This window comes from Bombus terrestris, chromosome 14 (assembly GCF_910591885.1).
Source record: "Bombus terrestris chromosome 14, iyBomTerr1.2, whole genome shotgun sequence".
NCBI classification, from domain to species: domain Eukaryota; kingdom Metazoa; phylum Arthropoda; class Insecta; order Hymenoptera; family Apidae; genus Bombus; species Bombus terrestris.
The window spans coordinates 7,012,058-7,039,948 of NC_063282.1; the positions used below are offsets into that span (position 1 = coordinate 7,012,058).

The following is a 27,891-nucleotide window of genomic DNA, read 5'->3' on the forward strand; positions in this document are numbered from 1 at the left end:
TATGTAATTATATTTTACATTTTATATGAAACTCACCTTAACGAATACGTTAGTTAAATTTTACGCGGTAAATAAATAAGTACAAATAAAAATTAAGCGCAATGTTCAAAAAATTCTTAAATCTATTGACTTCTATCCTCCACCGCTATTGTACATACTATCGCATACATATATACACGTATCTGAAATTTTAACAGCGCTTTACGGAAAAGCTAGAAACTACATTCCATTACATGTAGCGCCAAATTCAAATTACACATTCTACTACAAATACGTATACAAATTTGATTTAGGGGTATAAAAACAATAGACAATATTGTACAAAACTGTTTTTTTTTTTTTATTTAGTTATACCTTGCAATCGGTAATATTCAAGGATTATACTTTTCGTAGGTACATTTTGTTTGATCAATTTCTTTTCCTTGCATGTATATTGTAGGTAATTACTAGGTACCCATGTTTCAACCAAAAAATGCAGTAATAAACTTTCCTTAGAAAATATAAATGAAGGCTCTTCACAGTGTACAAATTCTCCCTGCCTAATATTATGTTTCCTACTCACTAATCGAGAACTTAATGTGAAGGAATAATTCCTTCATAATTTGAATCTTTGCATAGAAAATGGTCATCTTTACATTCTTTCTAATAAAAATAATCAACTAAAGTGAAAAACGAATCTTTTTCATGTCATTTAATTTATATTCAATATTATGCGCTATTGATTGATTAATTTTCTTTAGGCATCCACAAAAGTGCATATCATAAATCATTTCATTGATTATTGAAAGTGATATTAAATTATACAGATATTACTTTCTTAATCTTTCCATTATTTAAAACAACTAGCTGCTCATATTTTCTTTTATTAAACATACAAACTAGTAAGATCATGTAATAGGAAATAATAATTGTTATTTATTCTATACACGTTTTTGTGGATGCTAAGACACTCCCTTTAAAATATACTGTTGTACTGCATACAATGTACATAGTATTACTTTATAAAATAATCGACTAAAAATCTAATCGCTAAGTATATCGGCAGATCATTGCCGTGCGTTATGTTCTGTTTCCAGTAGACATTCTCGTACAAGAATTCGAGCATGCTGAATACCCATCTTCAGGCGTTCAGCTGCACTGCGACTTCCAGCATAAGAAAGGCGAATGTCTCTTCCAAGCTCCTCGATAATAACCAGTAACTGAGCATATTTACCCTGACCAGGCACAGTAGGAAAGTTTATTGTACTGGATGGGCTAGCTTGCGCTACTTGAACAGTTTGAACATTTTGCAAATTTCTTGGATTTGGCACAGTGATCACAGGTTCAGGGATTCGAGGAATTTCTGGTACCTTTGGTGGTGGTGGTGGATCATTTAATTTTGTTATCGTTATTTCATTTAATTTAGCCAACTCGGTTAATTTTGCCATTTCTGCCATTTTCGAATATTCAGGCATCTTTGTAATGTCATTTTGCATATTTGCTATTTTAATCATCTCGGTCATTTTCGTTTTTTCATTCATCTTTGCAATTTCTTTAGCCATCTCGTTAATTTGCGCAATTTCATTTAATTTTGTTATATCATTATTATATTTCGCCATTTCTGTCATCTTCACCATTTCGTTAAGTTTGGCTATCTCATTCATTCTTTGAACTTCATTGATTTTTGCCATTTGAGACATTTTCATCATTTCATTCATTTTCGCAATTTCGTTAATTTTCGTGATATCGTTGTATTTAGCAATTTCTGAGAGCTTTACCATCTCGTTCATCTTGGCAATCTCAGACATCTTTGCAATTTCTTGCATCTTCATGTATTCTGTTGTCTTGGCATACTCTGCCATTTTTTCCATCTCGTATCTTTTAGCCATATCCTGAGACATTTTATTCAATTCAGTCATTTTGCTGAACTCCGCAAGTTGAGCCATTTGAACTATATGTTCTGGTACTTTTCCTCTTTCCATCATTTGTTTCAATTCTGCAGAGATTTTATTCATATTCATCTCTGACATTTGAGCTATCGTAGCTGCATCTGGCATTTTAGACAACTCAGCAATTTTCGAAATTTCCCTTGCTAAGTTTTCATCTAAGCAGCGCTTCTTTTTAGCACGATGCCTGGCCATGCGCTGAGCTTCCTGCATTCTTCTTATTGCTGCCTGCTCTTCTGTCTCTTTAGCTCTAGCGTTCTTCATTCTCTCAGCAGCAGTATATAATCTAATAGTACGTTCCTCTAATGTTTCTTCCTTCAATTTTTGTCTTCTATATTCACGCATTTCTCTTACCTTTTTAAGGTAAGATTTTTTCTTAGCCTTAGGCATAACATGCAATTAAGCACTGTATGGATATCATCATCTATATAGACTCTCATTTTTGTCAATTTCAAATACCAAACCTTTCAGAAAATATACTTTGTGCATGCGTTATTGGTTAAGCGTAACTAACTTTGCTTTCCTTTTGCTATTTCTACGAATTGTTCTTACATATTTCTTCATATATAAAGTGATCCTTGTTATTACTCCTTTACTTTGGAAATTATCTGCAATAAAAAAGAAAATCATAAAATTGGTTAGAATACATCTGATCAGACATTTCCATAAAAGATAAGAATGCTTCATTTACATAATATCAAGCACAATAAACATTGTTATCACTCGTTTTGTTTAGGCGCGATTAAATTTTAGAATGACGTGATTACGAACTTACGAAAATTCTCGTTTAAACAAGATTAACAATAATAACGTTTAAAAATTTTGTCTGCACTAGGAAAGAAAATGACATCAACCTGGACTCTCTCTTAAGAAACGCTCGAACTGCTTTTATTTAACGTATAGAAAGCGAATAACGTGAATATTAATTGGTATGTCTAAAAAAGACGCGGGTAACAAGCTCGAAAAAATTTCATAGCACGTGCGCAAAAATCAAGCGGCGAATACTGTTTTCGAAATACGTATGTATGTAGGTGTTATATCGTGCGTGTGCGTGCTCTGCTACCTGTGCCCCCGCGTCGATTTTGTGTGTGTGCGTGTGTCTCCCCAAAATTCGAAAGAAGAGCGTCGTCAAGTAGTACGCAACGCGCATGCGCGTCAATCTAAGAACGCCGTCTTCTCTGAAACATTCACCAATCACAACAATGGCGGATGCAATTCGGTCAGTTCACTGAAACGCACGATTAACCCGGTGCGAGGCTAAATCACGTCTTGGACCGTTGCCATTTTATAATAGCATCTTCTTTATGGTGAAACACATACGTCGTTATTGTTTCTAGGTGAATTGATACGATTTTTCTTAAGATATATCGCAGACAAACGCACAAAAGCAATATCGGCCGACATGTAAGATTTTCGTTCGGAGCCACTTTAAGGGGCCAAGCGGGGTCGCCGATAGGCTGCGTGTGACGTGGTTGCGTTTATTGACCATAACCCCTTCCTACTCCCGTCTGCAACTTCACGACGGACAGGTGTACGACCTGAGAGACCGCAAAACAATTGACCAAAACCGGCCGCGTCTTAAAATATACGACATTGTCTCCAAAGAATCTACAAAGATGTTTGGAATGCTCGACCGTTTCTATCGTCTCTGCGAATGGCGATACGATACGACTCCTCTTTTTTCCATCGATTAACAAAAATACATCATAAATGTTTTCTTGAAAAAGGAATATATTCGACTCACGGTAAGTCTTTCTTTCACGATTCGGAAGACCGGTTTCCTTTAAGAGAATGAGAAAATGTTGACGAGCTTTCTTTTCGGTTCTTTCAGACGACAAGGTGAGACTTAACGGTCAACTTGCCGGGAAGATACGTTTTCAATGAAGTTTTATTGCAAAACGCTTTTTAATTGTTACATGATAATTGAGTATAATGATACAGATTAACTTATGAGACAATTGGCATTATTTCGAATTCTATCGTTTCTGTATTTGCCAATATGAATTTAGATAAATTAGCCGACGTGTTTTATTTGTGAAGAGTTAGTTTGTTCAATTTAAGCAAGTAAATTTTTATTTTTTATATCAGAAGTAAGTTTTCATATATTAATTATATGGGCATTATTGTTAATTGGAATACCATTGTTAATCTTCGACAAATTTTATTAAATTCTATTTTTCGTATGTAAAAGGGTTATTCACACGTGTTTTTTTCATAACCTATATGGAGTATTATTGTTACTATATCAACGAATTCTTTTTATTTTTAATGATCATGTATTGCATAGCATTTATATCCTTTTCAGTAGTGAAGGTAATTCTTTTTGTGTTTTATAATTTGTTAATGGAAGAGAAGCGTCTATGAACATAACACTCACAATTATTGCTATTGTTCAAACAGTAAATGATCTCTGTATTACTCTCGTAATATTGCTATATTTATCTATACAAAATTTAAATAAGATATTTGTGCATTCTAATAGAATCATAACAATAAGTAATATTATGTCTACTTATATATTGCTAGTTATTGCTGTGAATTTATTTCTGTTTCCATTAAGCATTCTTTTACCAGCATCCTGGCTTTTATGATACCTAGTTTTAATCTCTCTACTGAAATTCTACTACCAGCATATGTTAATTTAATGTTCCTCCCTAATTCTTCAATGACTTTCAATAATTGGGAATATTTACTTTGTTCACAGGCTGAATGTACAATTGATGGATTTTGTATAGGGAAATATGTTTGAAGTTGTTTCATTTTTGCTATGGAGACAATAGAGTCAACAGTTTCAAAAGTAATATTTCTTCTGTTTAATTCTGTCTTAAGTGCCTCCACATCCTCCAAAGCTTTCTTCTTTCTAGCTCGAAATCTTGCCATTCTTTGTGCATCGTGAAATCTCCGAATTATAGCTTCTTCTTCTGTTTCGTGAGGTTTTGTTAATAGTCTGTGTCTATTCTTTTTCTTTTCTTTTATTGAATTACCCTGTTTATTTAATTGCAAAGTAGCTTTTTTTCTACTCCACTTGTAATTGTTCATTTCGTTCAATTTACATACAATGCCGTCTTCCAATAACAATATATATTTATAATAATAATGGCATACAGTTTAGAAAAAAAATCACCCATAAAATTATTTGAATTTACCTCTCTTTTTCTTATTGATGTACGCGCAAGCGTGGATAATTCAGAAACCAATCATTGAAATGGCGAATCGTCGTGGATACCGTCGTTAAATATTCGAATTACGTGCATTTCGACTATAAATTATAATTAATTCCGTATTAACAATTGCGTTAATGCATCCTAATGCCTTTCATTCGTTTATCGCTCTCAAATATTTGCAATTATTATGAACACTTATGAGGAGGAAGATATCGTCATAGTTGCACGTAAGATCTGACTAAGAATCTTTTTATTGTTCGCGAAAAAATTTTTAAGCCACGATTTATAGCAGATTAGACAGAGATAGTATTCTCTTGCCGTGCACATATTATTATCTCAAGGTGATTTATTCCCGAAATAGGAACTCGGAATTAATTGGCGACAATTCTTACATCTTTAATTTTTATAGATATTGATATCATTTATGCGGGAAGTGCGCAAAATATAATTTTATTAATATCTGATAGTATTTAATAATCTTTGCCAATTTTATTTGTTAAGAAATTTTACCAAGTTAGTTTATATTAAGATATAGACATATACTAGAGAAAATAAAAATTATTATTAATTTAGCAAAAAGTTCTTGATAAGACATTGTATAATGTATGTATATGTATATATAAGGCGTAACTATTTAGGATACAAACTGTTTTCTCAGTTCCTTACTTTTTCTAAAATATTTGTATTTTGTAGATACTCTACAATATATAAATATTGTGTATAAATTTGAACATAATAAATAGTAAATGTTGGATAATTTATTCTAGAATCTAATCCATCATTTTAAGAGACTTAATTATACTAGTAAAAGAAGTGAAAACTTCTACAAAATATCTTTTTCTTGTTGCAGGTTGTACATAGGTCTTGAATACTCGATCACATGAATTATAATCTGTAGCGGTGATTATAACAGGATATTAATTCCAATGTATATTTCAACATATGAATATTATTTTCTTTTATCGTTGATCATTATCCCAGTGTATCTGTTTTTTAAATTATGGTCATGGCTAGGTTGGCAATTATTTATAAATAATTAATATTATGTGCATTGTATCTTTGGTTGATTTCGTCTCTTTACTTTCTTTTTGTAATACCTAGATTTTCTTTACTGAAAAGTTAAATATAAAAATTCTTCTATGTTTATATAAAAACATAATGTTTGTACATAATATTATTATAAACTGTTTTACATAAGTTAAATATTAAATTTTATGTCAAGAAAGATAAAATTAAATTTTATTGGTAATTAGAAGTTCATCTAGACCCATTCTTCCTCTATGTTCCCATATCCTAAATCTGGCAACATCTTTTCTTGTAATAATCCCAATTACCTACAAAAAGATTAAAAACCACAGTTTTTCTATAGTAGAGATTTTGTACGGAATACATTAATTGTTAGTACCTCATTTGTATCATTGACTACAGGTAAATGTCTAAGACCTAAAGCTCTAAAGAGCCTAAATGCTCGTGGTAGTGTCGCAGACTGGAAATGAAATGATTAATAAAAGTACATTCTTTTGATCTGTCATGTAATAATCTATAGATAAAATATTAACAAAATACTAACATGCTGTAGTGTATAAGGAGAAGGATTCATAAAAGGTCTTAAATCTATCATATAAGTCTTTTCTTCTTCACTTATGGTGACTTGATCAATTGTTGGATATCTCGGATATTCTTTTCTGAACAATTTAACACTTAATGATTTTTCCCAATATTCTAAGTTTCTGTTAAAAATTTTATTTTGTAGTAATACTATTAATTGGGAACGTAAAATTAGTCCCCGAAATCGTCCATACGAATGTATTTCAGTCTGGAATAAAAAAAAATAGATATAACAAAACGATAAATTTTTTGATATTTTATAATATAATGTTCGGTACCTCATCACTATTAGGAGGATCAACTACAGGGAACCCATTAAATGTGACACATTTAAGAAGTTCTACTATATGTCCTACATTTTCTACAGTTTTTAGTGTTACTATTGGGTGGCTCATTATTTCACTGGCGTATATATTGTTTGATAATGGCGGGGCTTCCCATGGTAATATGGGAATTCCAGCCATTTGTGTATGGATATCATATATACCCTATAGAATAAAAAATAATAAAAATTATTAGAGTAATACATAGACGTTTTAAAACATAAAAATACAGAGTAATATAATATATTTTCATGCCTCATTGAAAAAGTCTCCAACCCATTTAGCCATAATAAGAACTACTATAAGTGGCAAGCCAAAGGATATTCCTTGAGTAGCTTCTATTAGTATAGCGGTTAAACTTATTGTCATTCTAACTACTCCTCCTAATTGAGCAGCTGCACCTAATAAAGCATATTTCCCAGGATCTAAAACGACCTGCAATAATTTACGGTAATTCATGTTTTCTGTAATATTTTGAATTTATTTTCACAACCGTTTCTTACACAATTTGGAAAAACTTTTGCAAGGCCTGATCCGATTAATCTACCCCATGCAGAGCCAATTAGCAAGGATGGAATAAACAGTCCACTAGACATGGACAGACCAAAGGTAGCAACAGCCAGAAAAAAGTAGAGGACAACAAAGATAGCTAAAGTAATATCATTATGGGAACCTACAAACAAAGAATTGATTAAATACATCTTCTGTTGTTCTATATATGTACACATTACCAGCATACCTTTAGGATCATGAAACAAAGATCGTACACTACTTTCTGGAGTTTGGAACCATAAAGCTGCAACTGCGCTATATTCACCTTCCTTGCAGTACATTTGAATGGGAAATTTCGTGGGATCTTGCCCTAATGGTTTGCAGTCGTTCAGAAAATAAATCATACTAAAACCCAGTGTTGCACTTAGTGCAGCAACTACAAGAGCTTCTATTACTTTTAACCATTTCTGTTTTACATATTTCAAACGGAAACAGGTGATTTTATAATTTAGATGATTCCAACAAGCGCCCAAAAATCCACCAATTGTTCCCATTATCATAAATAGAGGAATTTCGTAAATCTGATAAGGAATTGTTTCAAATTTTCCAAGATTTAGTAAGCCTGGATAAGAAAGGTCACCAGGTCGTCCGTGATACGTACTAAGGATGATGTTTAGCGTAAATGTTGTAATCATACTAGCAAAAAATGTTCTCCATGTGAGACTTTGATTAAAAAAACTGGTTCCTTCTTCGATACTGAATAATACTCCTCCTAAATTATTTTTAATCAAGTAATTAATATTTGTATTATGTATACTATGTTTTTTGACACTTACCAATTGGCGCACCAAATGCAGCAGATACACCAGAAGCTGCACCTCCTGACACAAAATCTCGTTTTTCGTGGTCCTCTCTAAAATATTGAAATACCTTAAAATCTTTCCTGAATGTAGTACTTTTGCCTTGTGATATTCCTGCTGCCACCACAGCTCCAGAATGTATCATAGGTCCTTCCTAGAATATTATTTTTATTCTTTATTGAAAGACTTTTGTATTTTTATAGTAAATTATATTACAGAGATAGTAATAAAAAATATTTACTTTTCCACCAGCAAGGCCTCCAACTACTGTACAAATTACTCCTATTGTTTTTACTACTAATGTTTTTATACGAACAACTCGAGGCATTTTAATTCCATTTAAATAACACTTTACCTGTGGAATACCACTACCTGCCGCAACAGGTTCTATATAGGATACTAAAATAGCACCTATTAAAACAGGTGCAAAATTTAAGGCTAACCATAGTAGATATGGCAGCCATAAACAGTTTGTTGTTACACATTGATCTACATCTATTATTAATTGTAAGGAACAATCAAATTTATATGTATATTTTTTTCTTGTATAAAGTAGTAAGGATACACAATTTTAAACAACTATACTTTAGGTTTGATAATTCTTCTATAGAAATATCTACAAAACCAGCTATAAGTGCTGTGCAAATACCTATCAATAAAAAAATAAACCATCTGGCAAAGTTCTTCTTAACTATAAACTTGTAGCCTTTCTTTCTTTCTTCGTCTTGAAGAAGATAATTCTCACAGGAATCATAATCTAAACTCTGAAAGAAGAAAAATAAAAATTGCAGATGTATTTTACATATGATATTTCCTTGAAATTTAATTACTTTTAAGATAAGATATTGATAATGATTGATGCAGAAAATTCATCAAAATTAAAGATAACTATAATTATAAGCATTAATGAGAAAATTATATACAAAGTATATATCACAAAGACAAAATACCTCGTAATTAGTTGATAGGAAATTAGTAGCACCGGGAGGAATTTCTTCTACATTAAGCCTCCTTGGATTACTGGAAAGTGTTTCCCCAATACTCAGTGATGCTACATTCTGTCAAAAATACAAGATTAAAACATTAAAAATAATTATAAAATTCTAAACTTATACAATACTTCATTTTCATATGAAAGAATCTCTTTTATCTTATCAACATTATAAAAGATAAGAGTTTGTGTTTATACACAATAGTGTGAAAGCAAACAGGTGTTAGCTAGGTTATTTCATAGTGGCAAATAAAAAGTAAGAATGAAATTTTGAAGAGATACACTTTGCCGTTAGATTATTGTCATTATCAGATTATCGCATATTTCATACCCGAAATCTAATGTTAATGTTATCGTTTGAATATGACGCAAAATTATTTCTTGGTTTCAGTAGCTTCTCCGTGTCATTTTCATCATTCACGCAACTGTTAACACTGTCATCGATGTTGCTATTTATCATCACATTTATATGCGTCGAAGTGTCCATCATTTTTCAACCACTGTCACTGCAATCAAATTTTACAAAGTACAAAAAGAAAAATCATCGTTTAAATACAGATACAACTTCGTTGTTACGCACTGTTACCGCATGTTAAACTTATACAAAGAAAAGAAATATGTATTATGTATACATATTGTCAATCACGTGATTAATACTATGATTCATGTTCAATGAAAGCGGTGCTCAACTTATAATTACACTTTCATTGTTACAGAATTTGTTATAATTATTTGATCAAAGGTTATGTACATTTTTTTTAAATATATACACATAGTATGTGTCATATTATAATAGATGTCTTATTCGTATCTTCAAAAAACTTGGTTTGAAAAGACTAAATTCTTTAAGAAAGAAATTTGTAGGAATGTAAAAATTGTAAAATAATTAGGAAACCCTCAATTTATTATTTCGTGAAACCGGAAGTTTGTTATTTGGATAAGAAAATGCACAAGCGCCTCCTACGAGGAAAGTCGAAATATTTTAAATCTCATAGTATGTATTAAAATTACTGGAAGTAGGAATAGAAAAGAATGCAATTTGTAAGATAAAAAGCGTGATTATATAGTAAATGTAAGGAAAGTAGTAATAAGGAAAAGATATATGATATTATAATATTTCCGGTTTTAGATTGAGCAACAAGGAAAATTGAGATAAATTCTTATTTTCCTTTCACTTGTCAAACATTTCTCTTTGATCATAATGTATTATGTACTTGACATTGTTTAATATGTTGTGTAAATGATGTTGTCATAATCGAAATACTTTTCCTTTTATATGTAATTAATCGTAAATCAGTGGTCTCTGATTACATTATCTAAAATGGTAGTTGCGTAAATTGGATGTAAATTCTTTCCATTGAGTGGAAACATGGTATTCAGATTATATGGAAGTAAACTTTTACGTTCGTTATTATTGTTAACTATGTATAATGATTTACAATTGATAGAAATTATTATTCCTCATAAAATAAAATTGATAATCAAACCTCCATTGTAGATAACAGTATATAAATAGGGAAATACGTTATTCTTATTTTTTTTCTACCATATACATATATACAAGTTTAAAATACATTCCTCGTATTTTGAGCTATTCTAGATACAAAATAGTTATCAAATTCTTATTTCAAGTAATAATTACGAACTAAATTAAATTAAATTTAGTGTAAAATTTCCCTATTTATATCCTCATCACAGTACATTTAAACCTTCCTTACAATTAATATTTCTGCGCTCTGACATTTCGAACTTCTAAATAAAGCGTGAAGAGCATATGTAATGCCTCCAATCTCATGCTCTCTTCCGATGGTATATCCAAAAGATTACATATAAGATCGATAAGTTCTGGTAGTTCACAGTCCAATTGCGTGAAATTCAATTCAACTTCGTTAAGCTTGTCCTCAACTTCTGGTGGCCATTGTTGAAGCAACGAGTCAATGTCTGGCATCGGTTTCGTTAAGTTAACTGCGGGAGCATGTTTGCTTCTGTGAAGCTGATTTATATCCTCGATCCACTTCTCGATTGACTTTCCATTTTTTTCTGCATCTTCGATTCTTTTAACCACCGTTTGTCTCGCTCCTCCTCCGCTTCGTAAATGATTACGAAGTTGAAGATGAAGGACAGCTGGATCAGATTGATTGGTGCAAGGCTCGTCCAAAACTGTTAAACCGATTTTGTCTTCTACGCCGTCTGGTCGTGGGATTTTAATGAAAGCGTCTATGTCACCCACTGCTGGGATGTAATCGGGGATAAATGGTATGAGTTTGTAATTTAATTCGATCTTTTGCGGAGTATACCTGATGAAAAATAAATAACACAATTATTATTACGTCAATTACTATTACTGTAAAAGAATTGAATGGTATACAAGGTACTTTGCAGTAGATAGGAGAATGTTTAAGAGACAATAAAAGATCGATGGATTAAGAAGGCGTGATCGATGATACCTCATTATGTTCTGAAATAATTCCCTCATCTCAGTAGACACCTCTAAATCCTCAAAATCCTTAGGATTATAAATTTCAATGGGTTGAGCGTTGCTCGTTCCTTGAATATCATCATCATCGCTTTCTTCACTGTCTGATGGATCACTATGGATTCCCATGGATTTCCCAAAGCTGTTATCATGATCCGAGTATCTGTAAATATTTTATTGCAAGAGTTTTAAAGAAAATATAATTTTCATTTCATTTGTAATCTTGCGATCAAAATAACAAAATTACAATTATAGTAGGTGAAAATTCACATCTATAATACTATTAATGTAATTATTAAAGAATTGTACCAATTAATCCTTGATTGAATTACCTTCGGAAATTGAATTTTTCGCGAGGTGAATTTATTCCTATAGCACTTCGGCTCTCGTTCATCGGATGTTGTCTGGGTCTCCTCGAACTGGAAGGCCTACGATTCACTGGACTTTGTATCTCCTCAGCGTTTCGTACCTCGATACTCTCGTCGAATTTCGTGAACGCTGATATATCATGTATCTCTTCTTCGTCGCTGCTATCTTTGATATCCATTGTTCGAAAATGAGTATCCGTTTCCTTGAAAAATTCAGAACGATTTTCCGAGGAAACAATTATGTGAAATCGTTGGTAGGAATCGGTGTTTCAAACGAAGATTGTTTTGATTTCTGTGCCTTGGCTGTTTCCATGGTTTCGTCGTGGATCGATGAGCGCAGGCTTGATTATTCTCATCAAACATATTCTTATGAATATTCGTATTTTGCGCGCAAGCGAGATATGTTTGTTTATATAATTAATTATTTATAATAACAATATGCGGCTTATATTCTTCTGTATCAGTACAATATGTTAGACAGAAATAGAAATAATCGACAGATTATCGAAACGGATGCGCGATCAATATTTCCTAGAAACGAAATCAGTTTAAGCCTGCGACATCATATTAGTATATAGTTTTTATAACCGGTAATATAAGAAGCTTAGTGACATTTGACGCTTTTTATCAGATACAGCTGTATTTCTTCATCGATAACGCATTCAATAAAAATTAATATTTCATCTTTGACGAAATCAATCGAACAGACATAGAAAATCAAACGATATTTATTCGTACAACAAACACTGCATATACAAACGTCACGTTATACAATAGTAACAAATTAAACGATGAAAGAAATAAAATCTCAAGAATGTAAATAAAATTTTATACGAAGCAATGTATAAAATTCATGTAAATAACAATTCATCCTTACAAAAACCAATTACAGAAGTTTCCTCAGAATAAAATACGTTTTACAAACTTGTACACTTAGACAATATTAACATTTTAAAAATAAAATTTCAAAAATCTTTGTAAAACGATATATCTCTGAAAAAATGAAAATTGTCTCGTGAGATAAATCAATTAACGTAGCTTAAATAAATTAAAAAAAAAAAAGAAAGAAACAGAAAGAAGAGCGAGAGAGAAACAAAAATGGCAAACAGTGATCTGCGATGGGTATTAATAAACATAGAAGTATTCATGCTTAATCATTTGTTTCAAAGCTCACGTCGAAAATTGATTCTTGAGAAATGATTCATTACCTGCGCTCTTGTGATAATCTTAAACCATCGTTAATTGTCTGGAATGTTAAACAGTTGAGGCACATAACAGTAACAACGATATTCACTATCTTTATGATTAGTTGTGCATTTGGTTTCAACATTCGGATGCAAATTTTTATGAATAATTAAATTCATTTGATTTTTTTTCACGTTGTCCAAGTTTTCTGTGCATTCTTGAGGTAGATGAATGAAAATTTCAAAAATTATTGTAATTCTAGCTATACAGGATATTTTCCATAAATATGGCCGCTTCTTGTCCGTCTAATCAACCATTTTTTGTTGTTTTTATGGAATATTTCGCGAGTGGTTTGGGTACTTTGGCAATTTTGTGGTTGGCTCATGGTTAGGCCAAAAATCGATTTCTTTGGAATCCTTATGGTTCTTTTCTCGCTACAGGAATGAACCCTGATTATGTCTTCCTCGGAGAAATTTTTCTTTGAAATTCGTCTGCGCGGTAATATCGAATCGCCACAAGCGTGGGAACAGTTTGTCGTATTGGAATTCGTGTTTGAAACGCAGAATGGATCCTGTGGGTGATCTACTGTGACTCTACAAATAAATTGGAAAAATTAATACTTGCACACTGAGAAGCTTTTGATTCTTTTTTTTTAATTGGGGTTATGTAGGATAGAGCAACTCTATTAGTTCCTCTTTTTGCTAAGTAGAGTTGATTATACATATAGATGATTAGAAAGAATGCCTATTTAATTTCTAAAAATTAAAAAATTAAAAACGTTTTACTTAACCCTATTATTATATTTAGATCTATGACCCGAAACGAAAATTACATTTAAATAAATATTACTGAGATATAAATAGTATTTAAATATTTTGTATTAGTTTTGATATATGTATTTACTATTTTCTGTGTATTTCATACTCTTTATGAATCAAGTATTTCAGAAATTGAAAAGAAAATATTTCACAGAATATAAGCGTGAAGAATAAGTCAGCAGAACAATAGGGTTAGTTCTTATGCGTCCTTGTACCCTAATATTTTTCTGCCATTTAATTAATCAAATGACTCTATTCCCACTAGACTAGCAAAAATTTCAAATTAAAATGACAATTTCGCGATTATCCATTTCCTTTTCCTGTTGCATCAATCACTATGATAATTACCATAATAATTCATTGCATAAACTAACGTTTCTATTCCCACAGGTGTAAAAAGTTGGTTTTCATCCTTTTCATACTTGGACGCGAGAACCACGAGGAGAAAAAGAACGGCACAGATGACTGAAAAAGCTACGACATCTGTCGTAATATTCCTCAATGTGATACGAAGTTTCGTATCCGAAGAATCGAAGTTGTCGTTTGTTGCCATCCAGAAGACTTTATAGAGAATCACATCCTAGAACAAGAGCAACGTTGACATTTTGTTTTAGGGCACACATCGAATTTGTGATTTTTCTTTTGTACAACATATACTTCACACTTTTTGACAAGTAAGGTTGGAAAATATTTACGTATGTACTAGTTTTAAAGCACGAAGTTCATTATTTTAAGAACTATGCGTATGTAAAGTTTATGCATATTGCAGTGTTTACTTGGAGACATACATGATTTATTACATCATCAAGAGCTCGATTAACTATCAATTGGTGTCATTTTGTTGAAGTTGACCTATGAGACTTTCAGATAATTTTAGAACAATTTACTCTAATTTCTATTACATTGTCTACATTGTAAAGTAGTCATCAATGACATTTACCGAGAATATATAAAATAAAACATAAAATACAAATCAAAGACAAATAGATGAACTAGATATAACGAATCTTAAAACTAACCTTCGTGACTACTTATAACACAACAATATTAATGAAAGGACAACAGAATGAATTGATATTGATTTGGGTTAGGTTCCATTAATATTATTAAGAATCATATTGGTGTCAGATGTAAGTAAATCAGCGAAAGATTAGATGCGCAAGAGAGGTTAGTATCATTTATTGTTGATGACTTTATCGATAAAAGTCAATATGGTATCCAAATAAATTATGCAATATACACAAACTTTATATACGCATAAGTCGTAAAATAATGATCTCTGCGCTTTGAAACTGGGATTTTTGGATTCTACTTATGATATGATAAATAAGGGTCACAAATTTGGTATGTCCCATATAAGCGCGACGTTATTTTCTTCTTCTTAAATACTACAGAAAAATTACTTAAATTAAAAAAGCTATTTTTCTATCATACTGATTGACATTTGGATGTTCCGTTGTTCCTGTAATAAGGAGGTTAATCACGCGATCTTACTCGTAAGTATATGGAAACTTGACGGATTATCAACCGCACGAGATAATAAATGTCACTCAGGTTGTCCATCATCGATTGCCACTGATTGATCATCATAAATTCGATCGTAGGTTCCCTCGTCTTCTCGCGGATACAGTGGAAATTTGTCCGACTATCTTTTGCCAGAAAAATCTCACATTGCTCTACCTACTGCCGAGAATTTGACAAAAGCTTCGCGATTTAAGATTACACTGTCATTTGTTATAGAAATCGATATAGGAAATATTATAGTATTCAAGAGATATTTGTATATATAATAAATCTAAAATAGCATTGTATAAACTAAACCTAACCCATACAGGTGCATGTGATTTCAAATAAATGAAATAAAAGAATTATATTAGAGAAAGCAAAATTTGATATGAATTATGTATATATTATTTTAAGAAGATTTATAATAAAAATATTGAAATCTTATTATTGATTGTCGATTTATACTTTTGCATATAAAGTAACCTCCTTTGCCAGACTTCCCGTTTTACGTCCCTGTACAAAGGGTGTTCTAAAATATATCGTTAAACAGATATCGAATTGCAGCTATCTTGGCAGATCTACCTAAAAATTTAGAAGAAAGAATATGTGAGTATTATATATACTTCGTATCTGACATATATAATTTATAAAGAAAGAATATGTGAGTATTATATATACTTCGTATCTGACATATATAATTTGTAAAGAAAGAATTTTTTACTCTATAATTAAAATTTTAAATTTATGATCGAAAGTGAAATTGATGAGATAAAGTTATGAAATTTCAAACACGTCGAGAGAATCTTCCGTGTAATCAAAAAATATCTCAGCAATTCCCACTAATCTAAATTATCAATTCACGTTTATTGCATATGAGTGAGCAGCAAGCACGTGTCAGGTATATCTGGTTAGCATCTTCCACGAATCACACCATGTCTAAGATTTTCGTTAATAAGAATCTATGCTTCCATAAGTTCTTTATAGCTTCTTAACTTTTATTTTTTATTTTCTTCCCTACTTTAACTTTTTCGAGGTATCATTTTCACTTTCATAAATAGATTTCAGTTCTTCCTTTCTTGTCTTTTTCAATATTAAATTATCTGAGAAATTAAAAAGCTAAAGGGAAAATTTTGAACATCCGATAGAGCAGACAGTGTTGTGTGCGTTTTATGGTTGCACCGTTTTTTTGGCCTATTCTATGCTGATCTATCTACGCTGATAAAGGAACAAGCTGATTACGATTCTTTATCGTTGAATGAAGCTTTGAGGCTTACACGTTCGAGGAATGATTGTTGGATTACCCGATTTTATTGTCCTGAATTCATTATGAACCGTGATATCAGATCAATAAAATTTATCGATAAAGTGACATTATTTAGTAAACTTCAAATAAAGGGAATGTTTTTATTTAAAAATTACTTCAATGTGAAAATGGCGTATTATTTATGGAGGCTTTGCTTCTTCAGAATAAACTTAGTATTATGAAAATTGTACCTAAAAAGAAATGAAAAGATATAATAAATTGTTAATATTGACAAGAACTATGAAAATAAGATAACACTTAATTAATTTATCTTACACTTATTTCGCAAAACCATTTCATTCTCTATTATAAAAGTTCCATTACATTAATCAAACAGAGACAAAAAATAAAATAAATAAAAAGATATAAAACATTAATATTCATTAAAAGCTAAATAAAAATAAGGAAAAATAAAGCATTTCTTACTCAAAGATACTTTATCACAAAATTAGTATTTCAATTAGAGAGAATGAAGATTTAAAAAGCTGCTACCCTTTCCATTTAAAGAATTCTATAAAAAGAAAGAAGTACATCTCAAAGAAATCAGAAGTTGTTATAGTTATTGAGAAAGAATTTGAAGCTAGAAAATTCAACAAATCTCAAACACTGATTTTTTGTTTCGAGAAGTACATAATATAATTTTTATGGCTTGAACGTGAATATACTCAACAACGTGTGATACGTGCTACATCGGTATCGTGCATAAAACACCTTGACAAAACCAAGATGAAGTTCGTGCTACGAAAGAGAGCGTCTACTAACGATCGTACGTATCTAATCTACTCGCGCGCTAAAACTCAGTTTTACTTTGCACGAGTCACGATCAGTCTTGTTCGAGCTAGCTGATCGAGTATCCTTCAACAATCCCATTTAAAAGTATCCTTATGACAAATGTCATTAATAGTAAGAAACTATATTCGAAAAAATAAGTTCTTTAACTTAAGTTTACTTTAGTTTTGATTAATCATTTTATTAATAATTTTTCGATTTTCTCTCTTCTTTTTTGGTTTCGTCGATCTGGAAGAAGGATTTATTTATCTTTGCTATTCTTAATATTCTATTTTAGTATTCTTCTAATTAAGTTACGAGTATTCAAATTTAATTCTTATATCATCTATTATTCTTGTATTACTAAACTTACTATTTTATTATCTTTCTCCCAATCCAGTGTCCAAATTCAATTTTTATATCGTTTATTATCCTTTTACCATTAAACTTGCTATGTATTTTATTATCCTTCCCAATCTCAGTGAAATGTTTATTTTCATAATGAAGTGAAGTGAATTCTTGAAAAATCCGTGATAAGTTTTGGAATTTATCGATCTTTTCTGAAATGATATCGTGATTTCGTTACATGTGATGATTGGTAAATAATTTTTACGAACTGCTAGGAAAGTAGTGATCCTCCTTTAATATCATTAGTGGTGGAATAGAACATTTGTAGGATAAGATATTTGGAGATTCTTGGGAATACTCGATGAAGATGGAGAAGATCGAAAATGGAACTTATGTGAGAGATTTTATAGCGACTAGGATTTTTGATTAATCCGTCCGATTACGAGTTGAAATTTTCAATTAACGAGTAGAATATTTGCAGAAGAAAAATGGCTATGCTAATGAGGCGTTCCAGATGGAAAATATTTACTTGGAAGGAAAAGGGAATGATGAAAAATCGAAAGGAGAACCTGACGTGCAACAAGTAACATCGGAAAACAGTCCTTCTGTATGTGATCAATTTTTACTATTTTTCTGATCGATTTAAACGATGGGATTTCGCTTCTTAACATTGCGTTCGTGAAACAAATTACAAGGACTTGGATAATATAGTTTTTTGTCATTGTTTTCTTTTGTATCTTGAAAGTCTTAAATCTCTGAATTTTGAAACTATCGAATCTTGTAACTTTTTGAGATCCAAAATTTTCGAATTGTTGAACGGTAGGATTTCGGAAGTTCCGATTTTTGGAATTTTTAAACTTCTGTAGTTTGGAATTTTCAAGTTTTGAAACTTTTACATTAAAGTCATATTAACTATAGAATTTCCGAATTTCTGAACTGATCAATTTTTGGCTCTTCGAATTTTCTAATCTAAACTTTTTTATAGCAACCCACTCTGAAATTAAATCCTGTATTAATTTCAATTCTCACAAATAAATAAACATTTATAGTCTAATATAAAACATTGAACCTCTCGCGAAGCAGAATATTTTTAATAGTATTTATCTATAATTATTGAGATTTTCATCCGAGGTCTCTTTCTACCATTATTTTGATTAACATATACTTGCTAACTACTTATCCCGATATTACGCCACTGGATGATGATAAAACCAATTTGTACATCACTTCTTTTTCTCAGAGAGTAGAATGGGGAGGTGGTCTAGAATTTCTAATGGCTTGCATCGCTGCTTCCGTTGGTCTAGGAAATGTATGGAGATTTCCTTTCACTGCCTATGAAAACGGAGGTGGTGCATTTCTAATACCTTATATAATCGTGTTATTCTTTGTTGGCAAACCTTTTTACTTTTTGGAAGGATTCCTCGGTCAATTTACCAGCAAATCATGCGCGAAAACCTGGGCCATGGTACCGGCTATGAAAGGTAATGTATTAATGAATAGACTGAGGATTTTCATTAAACTTTATATCTTTACAAATATAATTGGAGAAATGAAACATACTTACATAATATAAACATTTGTTCCGTCCACGTATTATACGTATAAAAATTTGTGTAGTTTAACTCTACGTAATTATAGAAACTTAAACTGTGCGTTGTACTGCATTCGAAAAAGTGTATAAATCAATTTGATATAACGTAAATAATGTGTAAGTTCATTGTATCGTCTCAGAATATTTACGTAAAAAATATATACTTTTTTACAAATGTATATCGAGGTTCAAATTACATAAAAATGAAAGTTGAGGGTCCAATTAGCCAGATACAATTGCAGAAGTTTGCATGCTAATATTCTTAATTAATTTTTTCATTAACGAAAATTTGTTCGATTTATGGATATCGCCACGTAGTGGTGAAAAACTGAACTAAACATTATTGCTATCCTTATTACACATTATCGCTCTCTTTGTCTGTCGCGAATACATACAGTGGCGAAAAAGAAATTCATACCGTAAGAAATATAAAAATATACCATAATTTTACAAAATGGAATTATATTTAATAAGAGCAATGAATAAATATACAGTGGGGTCTCGGTTATTCGAGGCCCATTTTACCATAACTTTTTTCTTTCCGAAATTTTAACACGAAGAGTACGAAAGCGTAAATAGTTTGGTATCGTGTAAGCATCTTATCAAACTTTTAACCGATTGAGTAATTAATTAAATCTATACACATCTGCAACATTGCATTATCAAGATGTTTTTTCTGATTTTATTATGTGTTTTACGAACATTGGTAGACTTTTCCGTATTATCAGTTTCTGATTATTCGAGGCGGAGCCAATCCGCATTGCTTTTAATAATCGAGGTTCTACCGTAACGTATACGATAGAATAGGTGACTGTTATCAATATGGTAAAAAATTGTTAGCATAAAAGTTACACAGTGTACACAATTCAAAGTGTCTCAATTTAAAACTCTTGTGACCGCCACTGTATGTCTGTCCTTGTCGCACAATACTGTTCTCTTTCTCTATGGTCACTTCCGTGCTGCTATCTATTGGAGTTGGTTTGAATTGCGTAAAAGCAACAAGAATATATGTATGTAGGTAAATGGAATGTGCAAGGTGGTGTTAGCTAAGGAGCACGCTACTATTCGATAAGGACAGAGTTATGCCGTGTGTAAGACAAGAAGCGCATTACTGTGCAACAGGGGCAGATATAAGGAAATTCTCCATTTAATTTATTGAATATTCGTTAATTGCTTTTCTTTCAGGAAAGAATTCGTCCACTTTTGGAATTGTATAATAAAGTCGCGTAATAAAGATCCCAACGCAAGGAATTCTCACACAGAACTCTGTAGCGGAATTTCTGTTCAAATAGTCATTAACAATTATTGCATGGACTCGTTGCATAAGAGTGAGGCCATGCATTTTCACAGAATTCACGTTATACGTAATTAATTTATGCATGAACTCTTATGCATGAAGAATGAAGTACAAGTACGAATGTAAATTAATCTTCGCATAGAAGTTTAACATTAATATTAATATTGATAAGAAATCGCAGATATGTAACGCAGTATTCATACCACTTGTTACGATAATTGTTAATAGCTAATTAATTATTTATTTTAGTTTCATTCGTTTCCTACAGATTAATGAATATATATAAAAGTTCTCCCCTTTTTTATAGAGATTCTGGAAAAAAACATGCAGATATACAGTGATCTGCAACTGCAATAATAATTCGTGATTAAATAAATATCCCGTTCTAAAATTATATGGCAATATTACTTGCAAGCTGATCTTTATTTTACAATTCCACAACTGTATTAATTTATTACAGGGAAAGGGTAATTAATGAAAATACATAAAGTTAGACAAAAAAGTATTTCTGTCCTTGACGCGGCATTATGCTGTAGCAGGATATCGCTGCTTGCACATTCTATTAATGTAGTCGATATAATTAATTTCCATATTTCTATAAATTTGGTCGAGTTTTCACCAGAATTACTAAAAATTTCTTTACGAAAAGTTATTCAAGGTTACAGAAAAATATGTGACAGTTCACTTACAATTATTCCAATAATTTCTTGCACAATTGACAAATATCTTTTAATGCTTCTTAGAATAAAAATCGGATATTGTTGATATAAATGCTGTCTTAGGTTTGGGATACGGCCAGGCAATCGCAGCATTTTCCATTGTCACTTGCTACGGCGGTTTAATGAGTTTAACACTTTACTATCTGGTGGCTAGTTTTCAATCTGAACTACCTTGGTCTTTTTGCCGGGAAGAATGGAAGGATCAATGCATTGACACGGTTTCGAAGGACGTAAATAGGAGTACACGTTTGTTGCACAACGATGATAGAACTCTTCGCAGCTCTGCAGAACTATATTTTAGGTTCGTTAACCTTTCTTAACCACAGATTCTAATTACTAATTATAACACTAACGTGATTAAAATATTTCTATGAGAAGTCCGATGCTCAATGCTCAATACTCGAAGCAAAATACTCAACGCTCAATATTCAATACTCAAAACACAATACTCAAAGTCTAATGTTCAAAGCTCAATACTCGATATGTTTACCACTGATAGACTACCTCACACATCCTTCGAACAGTTATGTCATCGACGCCTCGTAGCTCGGCGATTTCGAATCGTTGGTTTATTATCCACTTTCCAAACGTTCACTCAAGCACTCTGCCGATGTTCTTACCAAGTTCTGAAATCCTTACGGGTTACGGGCGGTAAGCGACAATGCATTTTCTTAATGACTTTGCGGCAAAAAACTTGCCGTTATTTAGCTTTACTATAATTTATGAATTACCGAATGAAGGTAAGGCTAAGCATTGTCGCTAAGAAGTATGTATCTATCTACTCCTTAAGAAAAACCAATGTCCGCTTCAGATGGTAGTTTCTCAATCTGTAGCTAATCCGTGCTTGATTGGTACTCCATGGGCAATGCCCGATAGCCAATGTTCAATGCCTAATGGTCGATGCTAAATCCTCACGATAAGATGGCATTCGATGTTTCAGGTTGATGATAAAGTAGTTGCAAAAGGATTTCAGTGCTTTTGTTTTCGAGAAATGATGTTCTTGCTGCAGCAATTTCTTTTGTTTCGAGTATTTTCAGTTTGCAAGTTGTACAAATATGCAGAACTACTATAATGAATGAAAATAATAAGAAATTTATTTCTTATTATTATTAAAGAAAGCATAATATGTTGGTATTAAAGGAATTTATAAAGTACAACATATTTAGAAAGCACTTACTAATTTTTCGAAAATAGACGACACGGCGCTCAAATCCTTTTGATTCATCCTCTGTTTTACCATCAATTTAAAGCATCTAATGCGCATACAGTCAATTCGCTTAAGGTTTCTTAGTTCATTCGCATCCTTGTCATTGCTTAATGACCAATGCCCAATCCGAGCCTTGGACCTTTCAATCCTTCTAGAATCTCTTAATCTTTCCTTTCACGTTTCTGTGTAATTTACTTTAACGTTTCCATGGAAAAGTTGAACGTAACTTACCGGCAAACGTGACGACTAGCGCTTCAACCCTGAAAACATACATTTAGAATTCACCGTTACATGCTTGTGGCATCTTCTTACGACAAATAAACCCATGTACGATGAAATTAAGAAATTAACGGAAAATGGAATTATCCAATTTGTCTTCCACGAGGCTCAATTTATATCTTTCTATTTTTCTTCTTCCAGTCTTCCTCCTTTAATATCTAATTAAGCGTAAATAACGAAATTAAGTTTAATAATAAATTTCCAAGTTAATCAATTGATAAATTCAAGAAAGTTAAATGAATCAGTTGTCACGTCCCGCGACCCGCACGATCCGTAGCGCGAAAGTAAAATTGATAATTTCTTTAAATCAAGGTAATTTAAAACGTTTATTTGAAACCATGTTTGCAGTATTTAAAGTGAAAGGCAGTTAAAGCTGCTGAAAGCTATATCTTGCGAAAGCTTATGTAACCATGTTTTTATATTTACCTAATTAAGTTTCTATAACGGTATTAAGACAATTTAAATTGTAAACAAAGTCAGCAGTTGAACAAACGTTGAGGATCTTTCCAAATATTTTCAAAAGAAAGACCCCGACGTTTTTTCATCTCCGACGGATATAAATGTAGCGACTCAGAGAAGTCAAAATGAGAATATTTCCGTGCGTTAATCGAAAGGGGATGTTTACCGTTCGTTTATCGAGTATATTAATTAACCCCTTAACCTACGATTTACGTTCGAGAATTTTGGGCCGAAAACGTAAACAAGCTCGCGCAGCCTTCGAGCCATTCGCACAACTTGTGTGGTATGTACTACGGGCTATGCCCGTAATGTTTACGTTTGACCCGATCATCTACTACGGGCTATGCCCGTAGTTGTAGGTTAAGGGGTTAATTACCGTCCACCAACCGAATAATTACCATTGTCTATCGAATAGTTAGTTATCATTTTGTCAATCGAAGAATTTTATATCCGTCAGTCTGTCAGTCAATTGTCAATATCGAAATCAAGTAAGATTCGAATAAATCATTACATATTGTTAATTTACTTTTGAACAACTTTAATCCTCTCCCGTGCCAGTATTCCCGCACATAGCAGGTTAGCCTAAAGTGGAGCTTATTGCCAGTTGCATTAAACGTCAGTTAACGTTACTTTCTCGTTGGCAACTAAATAGAACGTAACGTTAGTAATTAATAAATAATAGTGTTAAAATTTAATATATATATGTACGTACATCTTCGTTTAACAGTTGATTTGATGACTTTGCAGAAAAATTGTCCTGAACGAATATGACTCCATCGAAGATGGAATTGGAACACCCTCGTGGGAGCTCTGTCTGGGTCTTTTCGTAACCTGGGCAACAATTTTCTGTATCCTGTGTCGCGGAGTGAAAAGTACAGGGAAAGCAGCATATTTTCTTGCCATTTTTCCCTATTTCGTTATGATAGCTTTGCTAGTTAGAGCGGTAACACTGGAGGGCGCAGCCAATGGAATTCTTTTCTTTATTACTCCGGATTGGAACAAACTATGGCAATCAAGTGTTTGGTACGCTGCCATCACCCAATGTTTCTTTTCTCTGTCAATTTGTTTCGGTCCAATCCTCACGTATTCTTCTTATAACAACTTCGGACACAACATACGCAGGTAAAATTCTCAAAACAATTATTTTGATTTGTGTACATAATATTAGGTAGCGCAAAAATTTCTTTCGTTTTATAAGGAAACAATAGAAGCACAACATTTTGTACATTTTCTTTTTGTTTCAATAAAACAAAATGGATCGTACATAATTCAATAAAATAATCTAAATGTTGTGCATTTATTATTTCATTACAAAACGAAAGAAACTTTTGGGACAATCTAATATATTGATTATTAGCTTGCAAATGTTTATGCAATTTCACATTTTTATGAACGCAGCTCATAACTGAAGAAACAGAACAAAAATAAATTTAATTCACCCACTAAATGTTATAACGGGTAGTACTATATTTTGTATATTTTATACATTTTTCCATATTACGTATATTCTCCATATCTTTGTACTTTTAAATTTACCATACACGCATAAAAATCCGTAGAATCGACTAATAACAATACATAAATAACTTAACGACTCTCTAATTTTTATCTAAATTTTAATTCTAAATTTCATTTCATTCGACAGAGACGTGATGATAGTAACGACATTGGACACCTTCACTAGCCTAATAGCAGGATGCACGATTTTCGGCATTCTTGGAAATCTAGCTCACGAAATGGGCACCACGGATATATCGAAAGTGGTCCGCGGTGGTACAGGACTGGCTTTCATCTCCTATCCCGAAGCACTGTCCCAGTTCCAGGTGGTCCCTCAACTTTTTGCCGTTTTGTTTTTCGTGATGATGTTTGTTCTTGGCATTGGAAGCGCCGTGGCCCTTTCCAGCGCCGTTTTTAACATCCTCTGCGATCATTTTCCGAACGTGAAAAACTGGAAGCTGGTGCTCATCGTTTCAATTATTGGATACATCATTAGTCTCGTCTATATCACCCCTGTAAGAATATTTTACGTATTTGAAAATATCAATATCAACCCTCCGCCGGCAATACTATTCTTCTAGTAATGCGTTGTAGGTCTTTGGCCTGATTTCTTATTTACTATACGGGTGATTCTTCGGAAAAATAGATAAAGAAATTTGCCAGGGCTTAGAAAAGCATAATTATTAATCAGCTGAATTATTATTAATTAAGAATCGAAGAATAGAAAAGGTATAATCACTACGACGAACAATGTCTTTTCTTCTAATTTTCAAGGAGCGAAAAAGGGGGATTTTTACAAATTTTTTATAGTTATATATATATTAATTTTTCTCGAAGAATAGAATTTTAAATGACAAAGAAAGTTTAATGATTCAAGGGTGGCCAATGGTTCATAACACTGGTGGATTATTATGGTGGCACATTCGTGGCGATCATCGTCGCTGTTTTGGAAATAGCAACGATATTCTGGATCTACGGTCTGTCGAATTTCCTCAATGATGCTGAGTTCATGCTCGGTTCAAGACCGTCATTTTACTGGAGACTTTGTTGGGTTGTGATCGCACCGCTATTGATGATCTTTATTTTGATCTGCACGATCGTCACTTACGAATCACCCACTTACGACGGCGTACCATTTCCGGATTACGCTTATGGTCAGTAAAATGCTCTCTTCCTTGTTCTTTCCACATACAGTCTGAAATAAGGTTTTTAAAGAATAATTATTTAACCGCGCCAAGATAAAGTTTTGGATCGACATGTACACAAGTTGAACGCAGTTATCTGTTTAAAGAACAATATATATGGTGGAAGAATTGTTGTGTCATCATATTGTGTCATATTTTTGCAAACATGAATTAAACCCGGTATTGAGTTATAGTATAGATTACAGTATAAACACGAAGGGTGGTTATTTTCAGCGTCTCTTACAAAGTTAAGCAGTAGCGGATTATTGAAACATTACAATGGCTATTATCTTTTTCTACTGTTATTGTGTCTCCTGTACACTCGTCAAATCCTACATGTGTTATGATACACATATATACACAAAATATGACACATTTATTTGATACATCTTGTATAAATGAGTGTATACTTTATTAATTAATATAATTATTATACTTTATTAATTACTTTGTTAATTAATATAATTATTATACTTTATCAATTGATATTTAATAATTTTTGAATACATATAATACACTTTGTATTAATTTATGATTAATCGAATTTTTGGTAGGAATCGGCTGGTTTCTGCTATTTTTAGGAGTCGTCGCGATTGTTGGCTGCATTTTGCAGAAATTGGTGCAACTAAGATCATCATCATTGATCGAAGTAAGTGTCTGTTATAAACTGTCATAAATTTTCATTCATCCTATATGCTATCAACATTTGTTGTTCTTAGATTATAACGAATGGAAATCAAGCAACATTTGATTAAGTCGATTTCGGTTAAATCGGAAAAATTCCCGAAAGATAGAAAAATTGTTGAACCCTCTGAACTTTATTAATAATTGGTACATTTCCTTTACAGACTGTGAAAGCAGCGTTCAGGCCCAGCGAAGAGAAATGGGGACCTCTGGATCCTAAGATTCGACTAGAATGGAAGGAATTCGTAGCTGAAAAAAAGTTCCGGCATCGTGGCGGTTGTGTTGAAGCTTTTTTAAAGTAGAAATAAATCGATTCGCACATGTATATAATTTTATCTCTTTCGTTCATAACTGTTTCTTCATAAATTCCCTAAGACTTTCATCATTTCTCATTTTAATTGTTCGTTCTCAATAAAAAAATGTTTCACGATTTTCAAATAATCAGAATTTAATATCTTGTGTGCAATTTTTTCTAAAATAAGTTAACAACAAATTTCCTAAAACACTCATCGTTTATCATTTCAGTTTTGTTCATCCCCAATAATAATAATACATTTCATGATTTTTAAATACTGAGAATTTAATATCTTTCGCGTAATTTTTCTTACGATAAATTAATAACAAAATTCCTCAAACGTACATCGTTTGTCATATCAATTATCCATTCTCAATAATAAAAGGTTTCATGGCTTTTAAATAATCGAAATTTTATTCAGTACCTTTGACACGATTTTCTCTCCCATAAATTCCTTGTAAATTACGTCACGTACCACGTTCAATTGTTCATTCTCCATAATTAAACGTTCCATGGCTTTAAAATAATCGATGCAAGCGAAAAG

At 32.0% G+C, this 27,891-nt stretch overlaps 5 protein-coding genes and 3 long non-coding RNA genes across 16 annotated transcripts; 3 read left to right on the forward strand and 5 right to left on the reverse strand.

Annotated features, from left to right (window-relative positions):
- Positions 1-316: 316 nt before the first annotated feature.
- Positions 317-4,434, reverse strand: LOC100651896 (protein PELPK1). Of its 5 annotated transcripts, none has more exons than XM_012316374.2 (2): positions 3,670-4,434; positions 317-2,533 (listed from the first exon to the last, which is right to left on the reverse strand). In XM_012316374.2, exon 2 carries the CDS (start codon positions 2,313-2,315, stop codon positions 1,047-1,049), a length of 1,269 nt encoding a protein of 422 aa, XP_012171764.1. In that variant the 5' UTR covers positions 2,316-2,533; positions 3,670-4,434; the 3' UTR covers positions 317-1,046. The 5 variants fall into 5 exon arrangements, with proteins under 5 accessions (XP_012171764.1, XP_012171760.1, XP_012171762.1 ...); XM_012316370.2 differs by lacking the exon at positions 3,670-4,434 and adding an exon at positions 2,989-3,124; XM_012316372.2 differs by lacking the exon at positions 3,670-4,434 and adding an exon at positions 2,780-2,980.
- LOC100647477 lies at positions 3,537-6,145 on the forward strand. 2 transcript variants are annotated; one of them, XR_007226358.1, is made up of 3 exons: positions 3,537-3,670; positions 3,757-3,764; positions 5,940-6,145. It is a non-coding gene; the product is annotated as an uncharacterized LOC100647477 (long non-coding RNA). The 2 variants fall into 2 exon arrangements; XR_007226357.1 differs by lacking the exons at positions 3,537-3,670; positions 3,757-3,764 and adding an exon at positions 4,796-5,316.
- Positions 5,828-9,853, reverse strand: LOC100651223 (H(+)/Cl(-) exchange transporter 7). Its single transcript, XM_003400846.4, has 12 exons — positions 9,695-9,853; positions 9,323-9,430; positions 8,938-9,136; positions 8,614-8,867; positions 8,349-8,526; positions 7,760-8,284; positions 7,524-7,693; positions 7,276-7,455; positions 6,976-7,185; positions 6,660-6,905; positions 6,495-6,575; positions 5,828-6,423 (listed from the first exon to the last, which is right to left on the reverse strand). Exons 1-12 carry the CDS (start codon positions 9,851-9,853, stop codon positions 6,322-6,324), a joined length of 2,412 nt encoding a protein of 803 aa, XP_003400894.1. The 3' UTR covers positions 5,828-6,321.
- On the reverse strand, positions 9,824-13,537 carry LOC100652016 (intraflagellar transport protein 46 homolog). 2 transcript variants are annotated; one of them, XM_020866622.2, is made up of 5 exons: positions 13,416-13,537; positions 12,172-12,410; positions 11,811-12,002; positions 11,082-11,660; positions 9,824-9,869 (listed from the first exon to the last, which is right to left on the reverse strand). In XM_020866622.2, exons 2-4 carry the CDS (start codon positions 12,384-12,386, stop codon positions 11,084-11,086), a joined length of 984 nt encoding a protein of 327 aa, XP_020722281.1. In that variant the 5' UTR covers positions 12,387-12,410; positions 13,416-13,537; the 3' UTR covers positions 9,824-9,869; positions 11,082-11,083. The 2 variants fall into 2 exon arrangements, with proteins under 2 accessions (XP_020722281.1, XP_048268032.1); XM_048412075.1 differs by having other exon boundaries at positions 12,172-12,738; positions 13,416-13,516.
- On the forward strand, positions 11,496-16,167 carry LOC110119888. Its single transcript, XR_002308406.2, has 3 exons — positions 11,496-11,619; positions 14,601-15,706; positions 15,815-16,167. It is a non-coding gene; the product is annotated as an uncharacterized LOC110119888 (long non-coding RNA).
- On the reverse strand, positions 12,918-15,836 carry LOC125386322. Its single transcript, XM_048412076.1, has 3 exons — positions 15,705-15,836; positions 14,585-14,790; positions 12,918-13,985 (listed from the first exon to the last, which is right to left on the reverse strand). The coding sequence occupies exons 1-3, from the start codon at positions 15,798-15,800 to the stop codon at positions 13,655-13,657; spliced, it is 633 nt and encodes a 210-aa protein (XP_048268033.1). The 5' UTR covers positions 15,801-15,836; the 3' UTR covers positions 12,918-13,654.
- A 1,668-nt stretch (positions 16,168-17,835) lies between the features above and the next one.
- LOC100648691 (sodium-dependent nutrient amino acid transporter 1) lies at positions 17,836-27,504 on the forward strand. 3 transcript variants are annotated; one of them, XM_048412073.1, is made up of 9 exons: positions 17,836-17,922; positions 18,617-18,742; positions 19,376-19,616; positions 21,806-22,043; positions 24,435-24,809; positions 25,333-25,699; positions 26,062-26,338; positions 26,923-27,017; positions 27,217-27,504. In XM_048412073.1, exons 1-9 carry the CDS (start codon positions 17,911-17,913, stop codon positions 27,352-27,354), a joined length of 1,869 nt encoding a protein of 622 aa, XP_048268030.1. In that variant the 5' UTR covers positions 17,836-17,910; the 3' UTR covers positions 27,355-27,504. The 3 variants fall into 3 exon arrangements, with proteins under 3 accessions (XP_048268030.1, XP_048268031.1, XP_048268029.1); XM_048412074.1 differs by lacking the exon at positions 17,836-17,922 and adding an exon at positions 18,202-18,529 and having other exon boundaries at positions 18,606-18,742; XM_048412072.1 differs by lacking the exon at positions 17,836-17,922 and adding an exon at positions 18,411-18,529.
- Positions 19,326-21,700, reverse strand: LOC110119889. The gene is made up of 3 exons (XR_002308407.2): positions 19,700-21,700; positions 19,533-19,607; positions 19,326-19,467 (listed from the first exon to the last, which is right to left on the reverse strand). It is a non-coding gene; the product is annotated as an uncharacterized LOC110119889 (long non-coding RNA).
- Positions 27,505-27,891: the final 387 nt, after the last annotated feature.